Genomic DNA, 17,626 nt, shown 5'->3' with positions numbered 1-17,626 from the left:
TGCAGTTTCTTTTTTAAAGAACCACATTTTTTATATATATAGTTTTCCCCAAACTACGCAGAAAAACAAACCGGAAGACTGGCATGACCTTCGTTGATAGCTTAATAAAAGGGCTTATCCTGCCAATGGATGTTGACTATTTTAAAAGGGAAGGCCATATTGATATTCACTTTCACTTCTAGATCAACCGAATTTTGAATTTGTCCTTAATGTGGGTCAAATCGATAAGGCCGCTAACCACAGATCCAGACGATCAAATTCTAACTGCCGACCAGCTGTTCTTATTTAAATTTTCTCTTCTTTTTGGTCGTTTTGATGATAGAACTTATTCCATTTTAACCGTCTTACATTTAAATGTTGCCTTTTAATTTCTTATAATTTTTATTGTTTTTCAAATTGGTCAGAATATTTTTATCTTGTCTGGCTACAGCAAAGACGTAGCTTATTATGTTTTCAAGTGTCAAAAAGGCGAAAAGTAGCAGGGCCTCAATTTGCGATTTCTTAACAACATTAAATTGAGTGTGAATTCAACTTACAAAATAATATATTTTCAAGAAAACCAGCATTTTTTGCACTTATAGTATAAAAATAAGCAAGCAAATGGTCCGATTCATAAAGGCATATGAATATATTTTTTTAGGAAAACTAGATAATATTTAGATTTGTCGTTGTTTAACATTTCGAAGCATTTCACACTTTTCACTTACTGAAGAAGCTTTATGTATTCGGACCTATTTTTGGAAACTTTAAAAATACATGTATATGTTTACATGCAGAGTGGTGAAACATTATCATTCAGGAAATGTATTAGCCGTTTTCATGACATATTCACCAGACTAAACATCCAGACCAGCACCATCAAATAAAACTGAAAAGCTGTCATAGGCATTCATGACGTTATACAGGCCCTTTTCTATGGTAACCACGGGTCCGACTATCGGACTCATTTTTTTTCTATGAAAGTCTTTTTACATGTACTGGTTCATTCAGCATCCTAATAGATTATGTGATGTAAAGTTTTGGGGATAATTAAATTCAGAAATCGTTGATTTTCATCACATTCAGAGATCAGTATGAAATATTATCTGTCATGATTTATTGCAATAGATATTTACACCCAAGGATTGATATTTCAGCCGTTTCAGGTCTTTTGAAAGGGAAAAGAAACTTATGTTAAACAATTTCCTAATTCGCAGGAGACTGAAAAGCTTGTTCTTTGAACTGTAAAATTTCCCAATTTGGGCAGATTTCGCGGCGTTTTTCCCCAAATGTCTAGCGTCTTTTTCCCGAAAATAGGCAGAAAAAGCCATGTTAACTACGTAGTTCCATGTAAAAACAAAATAAGTCCTAGAGACTAGTAAACGGCTAGCAATATAATATTTTGCAGGACGCTTTGTATGATTCGCTGAACGCCTTAAAATTGACGTTGGAGGTATTCTTTAAAGAAAAAATGGATTTATATTTTTAAAACGAATTTAAATCACAGACAAAAACAGACCAAGTTCAAAGGAAAACGGATTCGATGGATTTTCTCTATGAAAAAACGGAGCGGTGTTGGACCGAATGATTTACAAAACAAGTGTGAAAATTTTGATCACATATCAATGGTGATTTTCATTCACAATTTACACAAAATTTATATTATTTGTCCATCATTTAAGAAATTTATAGTATTGTCGTTGTATCTATTTGTTTTTGAAGTTTGAAGTCGATACCCAAAAGGCTTTTCGAATTATGTTCTGGACAAAATATAAGTATGGAAATTAACAAAGGGCCATAACTTAAAATGTACCGCACTATAGTTCCTGTGCAATGCACTTCTCCTTGATGAGATCTATCTGTATATGAACATTAAAGTCAAAACCTCATGCTGTGCTTCTTTGCTCTGGACAAATAGAAAGAACGATACTGAATGATGAACAAGAGCTGTCATAGGACAGCCCGCTCGACTAGACGCCGCTTTGTCTTAGAAATAAATTCATCATTGATGTAATACGTATATGTCAAATACATTTATCAGTGTGAGCCTGTGAAGTATTGTATTCCCCCAAACTGTATGTATTGGATGGACAGCATCAAGATATTTGTCAGACTGATTGTGACTATAATTACGCTGCCTAAAAGTAAAATTAAAAGAATGAATAACAAAATAAAAACAAAACAAAAAACCAAAATTGTATTAAGGTTACTATGGAGTTATGAAACCTTATTGTGTGATGACCGCGAACAGTGTGTGAAGTATGAAGTCGATTGCATGAAGTGTATAGAAGTCATTAGTGAAAATCCTAACTTGCCATAAAACTTTTACCGCACACAATGTGCTCTACAAGTTTGTCCTAAGTTCCTAAGTCAATCTTAGGCTATAATTTTTGTATTTAGGATGATATAGAGTTATGCAACCTAATTGTGTGATGTCCTGAACAACTGCTTGAAGTATGAAGTGCAATGAATGAAGGGTATTGAAGTTATTAGTAAAAATCCCAACTTGCCCTAAAAGTTTAACCAAACTTTCTGAGTCTTTAAAGGGCCATAATTTGTATTAAGGATAATATGGAGTAATGCAACCTAATTGTGTGATGGTCTTGGGCAACTGTTTGAAATATGAATTGAATTGAAAGAAGTGTATTGAAGTTATAAGTGAATATCCCAACTTGCCCTAAAACTTGAACTGGACACCGACGCAGACGCCGACGCCGCGGTGAGTAGTATAGCCCGCCTTATTCTTCGAATAGTCGAGCTAAAAACAGTTGCACATATGGGGAACCTTACAGTCAATTTGAACAAGATTTTATCAGTCATTAAAAATGTGACCTGAGAATTTTTTAAGATAATGATTAGGAGTGCTAGTCTAGGGATTAAACTATTTATAAAGAGAAAAGTTTTGTTGGTGTCTTTACTTGAATTTGGATACAGAAACTGTTGACTTACACTCAAGCAAGTACGAACTTAAAATAAGAGCAAAATTGACGAAGGAGCCGATAATGCTTCTTGGCTTCATAATATGCATGCAGGAGATGCCAAGACAAGAGCTTTTCACTCCTATGGACATTCCATCTCATGAACTCGCAGGAGCCATACAGAAACTAGATGATTAAGCGATAAAGAAACACTGTTAAACTAAATGTAGAAAATATGAAACTAAGCATCAACTTGTCATTGTACACAATGGTTTAAGTGACATTGACAACCCAAATCACTTCAGTCTTATAGTTGATGGCCACTCTTATTCCAAACGCAGCATGTCTACACAAAAACCTGTTTGTCAGGTCTATATTGTTCCTATTGAAAGTCACTCCAGTCACAGGTACGTGGTGGCACTTGCTGTCCGAAACAATCTATGCTGGACAGGTACTTACCTGCCCAACAAGATACTTTCCAGTTGGATGTCCAGGTGGCCATACTGGTTGTAACTATGGCATACATGGAGCAACACTTAGAGAGGGATATGTGCAGGTGAGTTGTCAAACAAAAACATACTGGATCATACGTTGACCACTGACGTCGACCTGGTAAGCAGAAGTATGTGTGTGTGTGTGTGCGTGCGTGCGTGCGTGCGTGCGTGCGTGCGTGCGTGCGTATTTCTTTAGACCTTGCGGTCAAGTATAACCCGTGAAAGTGCAAGCACTTATTTCCAACGGGGTCCTTTGTTTTTGCTGAAGGGACAGCACGATGAAGAAACAGTGGTGGGATACAAGGAAGTCCGGGTGCGATACCCTAGCTCTTTTCCGAAGAGACCCCTTGGTTCTTTTACGTGCTCGGTGTAAAGCACCGATGCACGGGGTACAACTTTCCTGGGTTAAACCAGTACTGAGTACACCACTTTTCCAAGCAATACCCTTTAAATGCCGAGCGCCAGGCAAGGGAGCTACTTGTACCAATTTTTAACGTCTTTTAACGTATGACGCGGCCAGGGATCGAACCCACGACCCCCGCTCCGTAGGCGGACGCTTAACCACTAGGCCACGGAGACGGAGAATCTTGACAAAACTTGAAATGTTTTCAGGAAAGATGACCCCAACAAGGCAAACTCGAATAGCCAGAGGTGAAAATTGGAGCACACATGTTTCCATAAGAGCTTGCAAATCTAGACAATAAGGTGCTTCAGCACTCGTGTAAAGGACATAAAGGCTGCCTGTTTTCAAATCATTGAACAACGATCGCTAGAGATGGGTAATGACGACATAACCAGCCATATTTGAATGCGTTATACCTGAAGTTGGTAGGTATACCACTGTCCACGGAAGTCCCTCGTCTATGAGGGAAAGGTGGTTTACAATAGGCGACTGGTTGTGTACCGTACTGCATTTCAACCCATACACTATATTGAATACCTGAAAATGACAGAGTATGACCTAACACTTGTGGAAACAATATTGGAGATATGTCTAAGTGAAAAGTCAGTCCTGACTGTATCTGAAGATACATCAACGCAAAAGTGGTTTCAGGAGTTCCCTCAACAATGCTGAAAAATGTAATCTGTCAATGAACTTTGCAGGGTCTCTTGTATCAATGACACTGCAACTGAACAAGTTGTTAGACATGTCTTTTCAGTAAAAAGAAACCAGTGTACAGCTGAGCCGCAATTGTCCCCAAGTCATCCAGGAAATTAGCAGCAACCTTTGAAATGGCAAATAGTCACAGAAGACAGTCAAATTCCGCAAACAGCACCAATCAGGCGTGCAAAACTTGAGCATAGCTACAACCAAGCAAGGAGTCTGAACAGAACGCAGAAGAATATGCCAAGGGTCAGCTTGATGATATATAGACATTTGAAAGTGAAGTGTTACTTGGTAACATGGCAGAGTTAAACAAAATAAACGTTAATAAAATAACAGGAAAGATATTCAGCCAATCAATCAGTGCGTACCCACATGGAAAACTGACATCCGGTGGCAAAGATTAAACTTGCAGTCTGGTAGCCATATCCCATTTTGGCTGTTGTATCCTGAGCAGCACATGCAATGAGAAAGACAATTCTTTAATAAGTTGTTGATACTGTTGGAAACAAGATGGTCCACATAAATCATTAACTCAAAGTTTTTTACTGCATAATTGAAAGCCTTTGGGGGTTCAAGAAAATCCCATAGTCATTCAGCAGACCATACCCTATGCGCATCCTGTGACCTAGTCATTCTAAAATGCCGTCCAGGCTACTTCTTTTAATGATGTTTAGCCTGGAAACATCATTAAACAAAAAAGAGCCCGAACGGCATTTTAGAATGACTACCTGTGACCTAAAGAGGGTTAGTTTAAACTTATTTATTTTTACAACGATTGTGAAACAAGCTCTTGCAACTTATATCAACACTTTCGTTGGCACGATGTTGCGCGAGAGTGTGGTCTTGTAACGTGAGGGAAACCGGAGTACCCAGAGGAAACCCACTTGCCCGACTTGGTGACTACAAACCAAACTCACATGCACCTAGGCCGGGAATCGAACCTGGGTCACCTAGGTGAGAAGCGAGTTCACTAACCACTGCGTTAACCGGACAACCAAGACCTATAAAGAGGGTTTTAACAGGGATCCCTGAAAAAGAACTTAATTACTAAAGCCTTGTCCGTTACCACTGCCTGTCCATATATAAAAACACATTCACCATTTGAATGTTGTATACTAAATAATTTCCAGATTGCAGCGATGCTCTTCAATTAATTTATCCAAGAATAAAACCAATGCAATACCAAATTATAAGAATTAAGTAGCTTTCTGACTGTTAAAACTAACAAATAATCAATGACAAATGTTGCAGTCAAATTGGCTGAAATATTAAATATATCCCTTTCCTTTTAAAATTGCAGACAACAGCCAAAAGAACTGGAATTTCAGCACATGGTTACACATATCTTTAAAATGTTAAAATTTAAAAATAATCAAACATATTTGGTGGGTAAATTGTTATACATATTATACTTTACTATTTAATTTTTGTATTTGGGGAATATAAGATAAAGAGAAAATTACACGTGTGTTGTTTTTTTTCACCTAAAAACAAACAAACAGTTTTTTAACGGCAACAAACCACTATTATAATATCGGAGCGCAACCCCAGATTGTCTGTATACACAACATCCCCCCTAAATAAAATTTGTCCCCAAATATCCGAAGAGATTGCACAGTTGTGGGGTGCCTTAACAAACACAAAATTATCAAAATAGAATATAATGTACCAAGATTGAACTGACTTGATGGCCCTTTAACTCAATTACTCACACAAACATAAATGTTAATGGATAGATACTTTCCAAAGTCGACATACACAATTCAAATATACATGTACAGAGCATAAGTATCAAACGCCACATAGCAAAGGGAAATAACTAGATAAACAATCGCAACAATAAATACAAAAGTTAGTAGCCCTGATTTAGACAAAACATCGATCATTATCTAATTGAACAAAAACATACTAGTGAATATGAGTGTTCAAATGAAAAATGCTAATTTTGGAACTTTTTTTTTAAATTCGGCACTATAAGAAAATGCTTACTGGTTCATTCTGTACATTTTTAGAACCCGAGTTCATCCCAAATTTAGTAAATATATAGTATATAAAATAACGATTTAAAAGGCGTCCGGATTGTTAATCCTAATCCATGTTTTTGAACCATAACACGTGTAAGAAGGGTCATTCTGATAAGTATCTCAAAACTCTTTGCTAAAAGTAGAACTGTCATTATATTTTGGCGGTTATGTAGTTAACATACGGTTGTTTCTTTAATTGAAATAGTACATATACTTACGTTGTGACGAACTACATTTAAGACGTTAAATTGTTGACTGTTTTCTGAAGGTTTTCGCCCTTTTGATTGCCAAATTAAAACAAATTGCTTAAAGACATCTGCATACCCTGTAAGGTAAACTCTTCGGTTTTTTTTTATTGTTTTTTTTTTTTTTTTTTTTTTTTTTAAATGTGCCGATTTATCTCTAAGACTAGCGATCTGTAACAGGAAAACAATATCAATACCTATCATTGACCAAAACGAGGGATCGGATAAGATTTGCACGAAAGAAAACGGTATAAAATAGTAGTTTGGAAGCATTTAGTGCATTGAGTGAGTCGGTAAGCCTAGTAAGAACGTGCATTGTTTTCACGAGATTGTTTAATACAGACAGGATTTTCATCTAAAACAAGGGTTATCGTAAACAAGAAATCGCTCTCCATTCGGTGCACAAGGTCGTTTCTAAAAATAAATATCGTTGAAACATATCGAAAAAACAATGTTTTTATTCACCGAATCGAGGACGTTTTTCATCCAAAACAATGAACCAGGAAACCTGGACGCACCTGACATTTCTTGATCCAGGAAACAATTTAGTCATTTGTATGACATATTCACCAGACTTGATATATCACCATTCAAACAAAACTGAATATCTGTCATAGACATTCATTACTTTATATATAGTTCCATGTATGTTTTTAAGGTCATAGAGACTAGTAGACTATAATAGAATATTCGCTTTGTATAGGAGTCGTTGGAAGTCTAAAACTTGACGTTGCAGGCATTCTTTAGAAAAATTGGATTAATATTTTTTAACGAATTCTAATCATTCGCACAAGGGCGAACTATGTTCAAAGGAAACGTATTTGATGGATTTTCTTTAGGAAAGGACCGCAGCGGTGTTTGAGCGAATAATTTACAGAAAAAACAACAACAAAAAACAATTTGATCACTCATGTCAATAGTGTTTTTCATTCACAATTTCCACAAAATTCGTAATTTTCAGAACAAGTGCTTAACATTGAATATTGTGATTGATTTTCTTCTCCATCAGGTCTAGAACATGCTATAATCATATGAATGTTTTAATTGTATGGTAGCGATATTTGTATTCGGTGAATATTTTATACGGGCCAGTATACACAAGTAATCAATAGTACTAATAATATTCACCTGGTATATGGAATACAGCGTGAGTGTATATATAAAATTTGACCTTTAATAAAATAAGTGCGATCGTAAAAATAATTTTCGGGACATTAACTAGTACATGTTTAACACTGTGTGCATATTATTGGGAAACTAAAGGTATAAATATACCAATATAAATACTTATATGCATATGATTACTTCAACACCTATACTTGTTGATCCAGGTGAACCAATCTATCCACTTTGTCGAAGTCAAATGACTTTAATTGATAAAACATACGCGTATATCATATGAGTTACAACTTTTTACGAACAATCTCATTTCACCCTGTAAGATTAGATTATTAAAATGCATGATGTCCTGTTTCAGCAAAATATCATGTCATACATATACGGTACATATTTGGAGCCTGCATAAATAGCGGCTGTCACACTCACAGTAATACTGAATGATCAAAAAGTTGTTGTGCGTTGGAGATGTTTACTTAAATAAACGTATGAACTTATGAATTGCTCGAGAAAACGTTAAAGGTACTTGCATTTGCTTTTATTTTCCACATGGATGCTTAGTTGAAACCAAGGAATCCCAAACCATACATTGTGGTATACCAGTATCTTACAGGACTACTTAGTTACAGTAATTACCTCTGACGTGGCTATACTGACCAGCAGTAGTGGACAATAAGAAAGTTTACACAGTATGGCTGACACCGAATTACTTTTAACCAACCGGACACCGGAAGAGCCGAGTCTGTACGACCGTGCGATCCGCCCCGCACTCGCCGAGTTTGTGGGAGTGACACTTTTTGTGTTTGTGGGATGTTGCGCCCTTGTTTCAGGCGATATTGTGGGAGCGGCCCTGGGGCATGGACTCACCATTGCGCTTTTAATCATGGGTCTCGGGGACATCAGGTACGTCCGTTCGTCAGTGTGTTATTATGTATACCTCATAAATGATACAATTTGGTTACTTTTACAAAATTGTTATATCTTCATATGGATATTATACAGTCGAAGCCCGTTGGCTCGAATTACTCGTTAGCTCGAACTAGATGTAAGGGACAGATTTCTTTATACTGAGGGTAAACAATCCCGCTTAACTCGAATTTATAAACAATCCCGCTTAACTCGAATTTACCGAGACTCGAAACATTTTTGCCGGTCCCTGGAGTTCGAGCTAACGGTGTTCAACTGTACACACATCGTTTTCTTTCAATATAAAACGTCCTAAATATGAAATTCTCTACATAAGGCGCTCTATTTCACCATGCCCATTTATATTTTCGAAAGTGGCGGTCACTTTAACCCTGCGGTGACGCTAGGGGTGACGCTAGGAGGGGGTCTTTCAGCAGCATTACTTCCGGCCTATTGGCTGGCGCAACTGATCGGTGGCATCCTGGGAGCGGCTCTGGCAAGGGTCAGTATAGAGGAACTATGGCATGTTTATTAATTATGGCATCACGTTTGAAAATGTTTACTTACATATGCATGTACATTCAGTTTTTAATAATAAACGATTCAGTAAGTTTTAAGAAAGGATTGTGAAAACACATATAAAAGCAATACAAACAAGACAAAAAGGACACGCAAATCTAATAAAAACCATACCGTGACGTACGCTTCTTTACATGTTGCATATTGGGAATTACTGGGACTCTGATTTTAATAAGATTGAGGACACATCAAAATATTTCGAAACAACTTACTGAAAGGTTGTATGCATAGAAATAATTATTTCATTTGATTAACAACATTCAAGGTGGATGTAGTATCTTAAATTCCCTTGCAGGGCACACTGCCGATGGGAATATACAAACGCATAGGAGGAGGCGTGCATCATTTGGGAAAGATCCCCGTAGATGAAGAAATGATGGTCCTCGAGTCTGTGTCACCCGGGTGGGGTATGCTGATCGAGCTCGTCCTGACCACAGTTCTCGTGTTCACCGTGCTTATGGTGGCCGTCAATTCGCGCACCAAAACCAAACTGGCGCCTCTCGCGATCGGGTTCGCAGTCGTCGTCGACATTATGGCAGGGTATGCTATTATGTTGTTGTTTTGTAATAAAAAAAACACTTAAGGTAGTGTTCATTTACGAAATTGTGGTTTATCCATGATTGAAAAATGGAGATACAAGTAGGTCACTAGGTCAAATATTCGAACACCTTGTCAACACTTCATATATTTCTTTACCAGTATTCGTGAAACTTGGCGAAGATGTTGGTCTATATGAAATATAGGAAAGATTTGAGGAAGACATTCATTTTTTAAGTTTTTAAAATTTGTCAGAATGTTTCTCACTTTCTGTTGAATAAATTTAATCTAGATGAATTCAAACGTCACGTCCAGTCCAATTGTAGGTCACAAGGACATATTGAAAATGTCCTGCCTGCGTCTTTATTCAATATCATTTAGGACCTTTGCGTTCTCAGCCTTCGATGTATTATAATTGTTATCCCCCATGTTCCTCAGGATTAGTGATCGATGTATAGCACACTCATTATCCTGGACACGAGCAACAAGAACATTTTTTGATATTGTTACTTTACAACTATATGCTCATGAGACGGTTAAATTCTATAAAACAGTTAAAAAAATCCTCGTCAATTTCACAATGCAGAAACTTTAAAAAGGCTCAAACAACTCTGTACTCGAGATTCAATGGATCAGACTTTCCTTAAATATGATTTTTTAATTGTTTGTACCTTTGCGCAGTGGAATGTTGACTGGAGCGTCTATGAATCCTGCGCGGGCGTTCGGACCAGCCGTAGTAGCCTCTGCTGTGCTAGATAACGCCTGGACATACCACTGGATCTACTGGATTGGACCGTTACTCGGGGGCACATTAGCAGCCTTAATATACAAGTAAGTGCCTCTACATTTTTCAGTACCTCGCAATAAGGGTATTTTCGTTTTTTCGTATTTTCGCCCCGCTACTAGGCGTGTTTTCTTACCTTCGTATTTTCTAATACGATCAATTCGAAATGGTAGAAATCAGCCACCGTAGTTATATCAATGGCCATATGTTATAACCTCATGAAAACTACCCGTGTGTTTCAGGTTTCTGTTCGCCAGCCCCAGTCAGAGATGGGTGGCCAGAAGTCCATCGTTTTAGAGAAGACAAAAGACGAATTGTGAACAAAGACTGAACGAAGATACTTGTGTCGTTAACGATTTACAATTCATTCCTGTGTCTGCGTTCATTAGGATCTCTTTAGATGCTGTCCTGGAACAAACTTTTGCCAGTTCAGTGACAGTGCAAAATGTTGGCATTAAAATGTACATATCGTATTTTCTGTTTTATAGAAAATGTCACTAGAAATGTGTATTATGGGAGGATGGGACTTCTCTTTGTATCCTATCATGAAATAATGATGTGAAACGTTTATGCTTGCGAAGAAAGTGTGTAAAAATAAAAAGAATAAACACTAAAGGGTACACATTGTATGAAAGAGATATATTATTATTACTAAAATTGATTTATACGGATATTAATGTACTCAAAGAGACATTTTTATGTTTTTCAAAATATTGCTATGTTCTATTTGTTAGCACACAGTGATTTGCATTATGTGAACCCGCGCGCGCGCGCGTGTGTGTGTGCGTTTGTGTTTGGCGGTTAAAGCCCCCCTCCTCAGTTTTGTATCACGATCGGGCTTAAAAGGGGATTTTCATTCCATTTTGCGTTTTGAAAACTTGTATTACATATTCCATTGCTTTCCATTGCTCAATTCCTGGTCTTCGTATATTTTGTTTAGGCTTTAAAAATGTATTATTATACCACTGTATTGTACATGACGTATCGCCTTACTTCCATATCGTGAACTGAACTTGTGTTGTTAGTATATAAATTTATAAATTGCTCGCAAAACTTGTATATCTTGTTACTCTTACAATTCCCCTAAAACTCTTATCTTTATGGCCACTTTATGGCCCCTTTATGCCAGATATCAATTTCATGCGGTTTAATCATTGGAGCCAATGCACAACACGTTTTTCAGATTTGAAAATACTACAATACATCTTCGTTTTTGGTGCAAACCACTAGCGGGTTTGGTATATGGATTAAATGTGTAAGGGGTGTTTAGGGTCTAACCTCAAAACCAATAAGGCTTTTTTCTTTTGCCTTATATTGACGTATAAACGTTCACTTAAACAAAAAAGATGGAGACGGAGAAGGAGGATAGGATATCACCGGAAACGCCCCCTCTCCCCCTAAATACGCTTAATATAGTGCCTGCATCGAACGAACAATCTTCTGAAGAACAATGTTAAGTCTAAATCTCACATAACCGGTTCTGGTCCCGGTATCAGCCGGTATATCGGCTTGATCCGGGATGATGCTGAACATTTTTCCCCTACAGAAAATTTCATTCTAATATTCCCGTTGCTGTCTCAGAGTGCTCCCGGTTTAGAAGCCTGGTGCAAACATTTAATACCGGATTACACCGGTCTGGTTCCGTGGATTATCGGTGTCACGTCGGCGAGTTTCCCGGTCCACCCGATGTAACCCAGGTCGTGCCCTGGTACCAGCCGGTGACACTCCGATCGGGTCCCGGCCCTGCATGTCCAACCCTGTAGAACTACCCTGAAGTCACGGTGTCATCCGGGGGATGATAATATGTTGTGTATACATATGTTCGAAGGATATTATCGTTGATAATATTGTTACAATAGTTTAATCCCGGAATGATAGAGATTCTGTTTTTTCCAAGCTAATCCTCCGGTACAAACTAAATTATACCAAAAATATACACACGGGAAAAATAAGGGATCGAACCTGTGTGCCTGGTGAGAAGCGAGTGCGGTAACCACTGGGCTTATCTGACAACCGAATTAATAGTATAATGATTATTATTTCCTCAGACGTTCTGGACGGCACTCCATTGGGCAGCTGGCAGAGACAATGTACATTCTCCTGGATGCAGGGATACACCCAACTATCAGTTATATGGTGAGGCTGGTTCTCATTTACTTAATATGTTCTTTTTACAATCGCAGTATGTTGTGAAAACTATAAAATATTCCAGTTGAAACAAAGATTGATAAATATGTGTAAAATACCAATTAGGGACCGTAATGTAAAACGGGTCATTGAACAAAGAAAGGTTATAATCAGGACAGAAAAATACATTCGAAACAGTGATAATTTTGGATAAATAATGTTTGGAAGAGCAGTGTTTAAATGTAGGTGAAAACTTGACATGTATCCATTATTTGAACACCGACTTAAAGCCATTCACACATATGAAGCAAAATTAGATGTACAGTTCCTCCCATATTTTATTTATAACAATGTGTCTGGTAATCTATATTTTCTGTTCTGATAATGTTACCATATTATTCTGTGTATAGGACACTAGCATACATAGGACGCAAGCCAAAAATTTGGTGAAAACCCCCCAGGTTAAAACCCTTAATACCAAAGATAGAACGCAGTGGAAAATTGCCAAAATTGGTGATGAAAAATCGGCAACAAGCATAATTTTTTGATGATTTATTTTTGTTATTGGTCAAAAGGACTCACAGACTTTACCACAGTCCTTTAATACAGAGCTAAGTTAGACACGTAATATTTTCTGTTTTAGGGAGGTGAGACAGCCCTTGAGATGGCCAGATCTGACCAGATGAAGGATATCCTCAAGCCAGCCATCGACATTCACAAAGAGATGAATGTGGTCAACCCCTATCCTACAGACACTCAAAGCTGTCTCCAAACCAGCGTCAACCTATAAACCTGCCTGTGATGCCAACTTTAAAGTATTGCTTTCAATAGACACATATTGTGTGTCCTTCATTGTATAATTATGTAATCAATTAATTTTGAATCAATGATTCTCTATGGTTCATCTAAACATCAAACTTGTCTGATAGTCAGTATTTCAAATTTTAAACAATTCCTCTTTTGTTTCAATTCCTTTAAATAATAATTGCAGGTCAAATATGGTGAACTTGAATATCCAAGATTTTACTCTTTTTTCCACATAATTCTGTTGTGTAAAACTGAAGTCTCACAGATGGGCTGTTTTGACAACTTTTTTATTGCTTGTCTTACAATGAGCCATTTTTTTGTGTAAATGTCTAAGAACCAGTGATATAAGACTGATGACAAAGATGTAAACCGTTAGTAATGTTTTTAGCCAAAAACTGAAAAAAAAAACTGAAAAAAAAAAAATGAAATCTGATATCACAAGTATTGACAAATATTATGTAAAAAAGGTCATCAACCTGATTGCATAGATTTGTGAATGAACTGTGATTGTATTAATGTGCTCATTTCTTACATTTCAGTCGAAATCTTTCTTGCCTGCAGACTGGAAACCAGTGAGCAATGCGAATGTGAAAAATCTGATCAATGAAAAGAAGTCAAAGCTTGCAGCCATGACTTCCCAGAATGATCGGACTGAAATCGCCAGGAGAACAGGATCCAAAGTCATAGAAGATCAGAAAATAACTGACAAGAGTGTGGATTGTTTTAGTAAAAGTGGAGACTCATGTACTAACGTTATAGAGGACCAGCAAGAGGCTGACGAAACTGGATACCAGAAAGGGGTTGATGACGTTGTAAAGAAAAGTGGGGACACAGGTGTAAATGATGGTATAGAGTAAGCTCTTGAAGTGGAAAGGTCTAAAGATGAGAAAGGGGTTAATGGCATTGAAGTGGAAAGGGCTGGTGAAAATGATGGTGACTGATGCACAAAATAATGAAACAAGTGAAGATACCGAAAGCACTAGATCTAATGGTAAAGCAAGGACAAATGATGCTCAGCAAGATGATGTTGAGGTTTATGTTACTAGTGAGACACTAGATGTTGAAACGGGAAAACGTAGAACATGATGAGACAATGTTCACAGAACAAAAAATAGACACTGGTCTTGCCTCTAATAATATTTGTTGAAACAAAACCTGAAGTTGAAACAGGTGATGCAATACAGGATAGATGTTTTAAATAATGCTGGCATTGAAGGTTCATGAAACACTACAACGATTGAGGTGAACGTAAATGATCTTGTAGAATCTGATAATTTTCGTATTGCGAAAGATGTGCTTGGTGGTTCAAACTCTTGATGATACACTGTGCCTTAGTACCGTATCTATTTTGCAGTATGAAGAAACAATGATGGCATTTCTAAAAAAAAACAATCTGAGTTATTTTTTCGCAATTGAGCTTGAATGACTATTTGCTTTTATGTGATATTTTATCTTATTAAATGAGTTTAGTGAAGTTATTGAATGAAAAAAGGGCATTTATTCAAAATGCCATAAAAGTGTTCTAAACTATTATATATATACATGTAGTTTTTCCAAAAGATCATATCTGGGTGGATAAAACCGCCCCATAAGTGTTATAAGTGAAAAACCGCGGGTGGCGTAGGATTCTCCTGTTGGCGGTTTTATCCACCCAGATATGATCTTTTGGAAAAACTACATGTATATATATAATAGTTTCCCTTCGTCCATACTAGTTCGCCTTAGACTGGTTTTCGTTCTACCTAACCATGGTCAATATATAAAATACACATGTATTAACCTAAATTATTTCTGCATATATGCTGTTGTTTTGACATTTTAAAACAAAAGGATTTCACGTTTAAATGTTAATTAACACTGATAGGAAACCATATAGTGTTTGAACTGTTAATCTGGATGTAAAGCAAAAGTCATCAAGGCAATTAAACTAGAAACATTTTAACAGCATGCTACGTTAATGTATGTTGGTTTTACAATGGCTTTAACATTTAGATATCCCGATAAGGCCTAAGAATACATTTGGTTTTGGGTTACCAGACCCTACTTACGAAACAGGCACAGACCGTACCGTTTTTGTAGTCAGTTGGTAGTTAGTTTTTTAAGTGTATTTATGAATATGGAGTTTAAAACCTTAAATCTTTATACAAAAGATTACTTTAGAGCCAATTCTCCAAATATATCCATAAAGTTCTTATATAAAGCCAAATGCCTACCTACCCTACCTGTTTTTAAAAAGGATACTACCCTAACCAAACCTTTTTTTTTTTGCTACTTGAAAGTCCAACATGATAAAAGCCTTTTTAGGTCGCCACTTACTTAAGATAAGACTTTATTTTTTACAGTAATGTAATCCATGTTTTAAGATATTGAAAATACTAAACTGTTGTGCAATATTGTATTTAAACTCATACAGAAAGTGTTCTTTCATGACATAGCCTGAAATTTATATACAGCTGAATATTTGATTGAAAAGGGACGGTGACATTCTAGAAAAACACGTGTATATAGGGTCAGTGACATATTAGAAACACACGTGTATATAGGGTCAGTGACATACTAGAAAAACACGCGTATATAGGGTCAGTGACATACTAGAAACACACGTGTATATAGGGTCAGAGACATACTAGCAGTGACATACTAGAAAACACGTGTAAATAGGGTCAGCGACGTACTAGAAACACACGTGTATATAGGGTCAGAGACATACTAGCAGTGACATACTAGAACACACGTGTATATAGGGTCAGTGACATACTAGAAACACACGTGTATATAGGGTCAGAGACATACTAGCAGTGACATACTAGAAAACACGTGTAAATAGGGTCAGCGATATACTAGAAACACACGTATATATAGGGTCAGTGATATACAATAAACACATGTGTATATAGGGTCAGTGACATACTAGACACACACGTGGTTAAAGGGTCTGTGTCATACTAGACACACACTTGTATATAAGGTTTGTGGCATACTAGACACACGTGCATATAAGGTCTGTGACATACTAGACACACGTGTATATAGGGTCAGTGACATACTAGAAACACGTGTATATAGGGTCTGTGACGAAGTAGAAACACACGTGGTTATAGGGTCAGTGACATACTAGACACACACGTGTATATAGGATCAGTGACATACTAGACATACGCGTGTATATAAGGTTTGTGGCATACAAGACAAACGTGCATATAGGGTCTGTGACATACTAGACACACGTGTATATAGGGTCTGTGACATACTAGACACACGTGCATATAGGGTCTGTGACATACTAGACACACGTGCATATAGGGTCTGTGACATACTAGAAAAACACGTGTATATAGGGTCTGTGACATACTAGACACACGTGTATATAGGGTCAGTGACATACTAGAAACACGTGTATATAGGGTCAGTGACATACTAGACACACGTGTATATAGGGTCAGTGACATACTAGAAACACGTGTATATAGGGTCTGTGACGAAGTAGAAACACACGTGGTTATAGGGTCAGTGACATACTAGACACACACATGTTGTTTTTCTCATCTAAAATGATTAATAAACTGGCTGCTTATTTTGGCCTTTATTTATTTTGTAATCATGTAGGCATACAGTTGTACGGAATTCAATTTTTAGTTCACATTATATAATTAGGTTCTTAATTATAATAATAACAATAATTAATTCTAAAGGAACACAAAGATTGTTGGCAATTTTTATCTTTATTATACATACATTTTATCAATCCCTTGCAGATATTCATGCGAAAAGAAATGTGTTAATCCTAGTGTAACTTATTATTTACAGCAAGAATAAGCATCTTCTGTAATACTTTATTCAATTTTATAATTAACAAAAAAAGAGCTCTTAATTTTGATGATATTTCATCATTGTTACAAGCATTTTGTTTGCCTTTGAAATGAAATATGTTTTTGGAATGACTTAACCTTAACCTTAACATGGAATGTGAACGGACATATTCTGTTTGATTGTTGTATGTGT

General features: G+C 36.8%; 1 protein-coding gene across 2 annotated transcripts; it reads left to right on the top strand.

The window, feature by feature from the left end:
* The first annotated feature begins 7,491 nt into the window (after positions 1–7,491).
* On the top strand, positions 7,492–11,749 carry LOC128221410 (aquaporin-8-like). Of its 2 annotated transcripts, XM_052930033.1 has the most exons (6): positions 7,492–7,915; positions 8,246–8,787; positions 9,166–9,292; positions 9,665–9,909; positions 10,588–10,737; positions 10,933–11,749. In XM_052930033.1, the coding sequence occupies exons 2-6, from the start codon at positions 8,576–8,578 to the stop codon at positions 10,985–10,987; spliced, it is 789 nt and encodes a 262-aa protein (XP_052785993.1). In that variant the 5' UTR covers positions 7,492–7,915; positions 8,246–8,575; the 3' UTR covers positions 10,988–11,749. The 2 variants fall into 2 exon arrangements, with proteins under 2 accessions (XP_052785993.1, XP_052785985.1); XM_052930025.1 differs by lacking the exon at positions 7,492–7,915 and having other exon boundaries at positions 8,083–8,787.
* Positions 11,750–17,626: the final 5,877 nt, after the last annotated feature.

This window comes from Mya arenaria, chromosome 2 (assembly GCF_026914265.1).
Source record: "Mya arenaria isolate MELC-2E11 chromosome 2, ASM2691426v1".
Classification (NCBI taxonomy): Eukaryota; Metazoa; Mollusca; class Bivalvia; order Myida; family Myidae; genus Mya; species Mya arenaria.
This window is presented reverse-complemented; position numbering and strand designations above follow the sequence as displayed.

What these genes read in the sequence shown, in the direction of transcription:
- LOC128221410 (XM_052930033.1), top strand. Translation starts at nt 8,576, where the DNA reads ATGGCTGACACCGAATTACTTTTAACCAACCGGACACCGGAAGAGCCG. An exon ending in TGGGAGCGGCTCTGGCAAGG is followed by an intron (nt 9,293 to 9,664) that starts GTCAGTATAGAG and finishes ATTCCCTTGCAG; the next exon opens with GGCACACTGCCGATGGGAAT. An exon ending in TTAGCAGCCTTAATATACAA is followed by an intron (nt 10,738 to 10,932) that starts GTAAGTGCCTCT and finishes CGTGTGTTTCAG; the next exon opens with GTTTCTGTTCGCCAGCCCCA.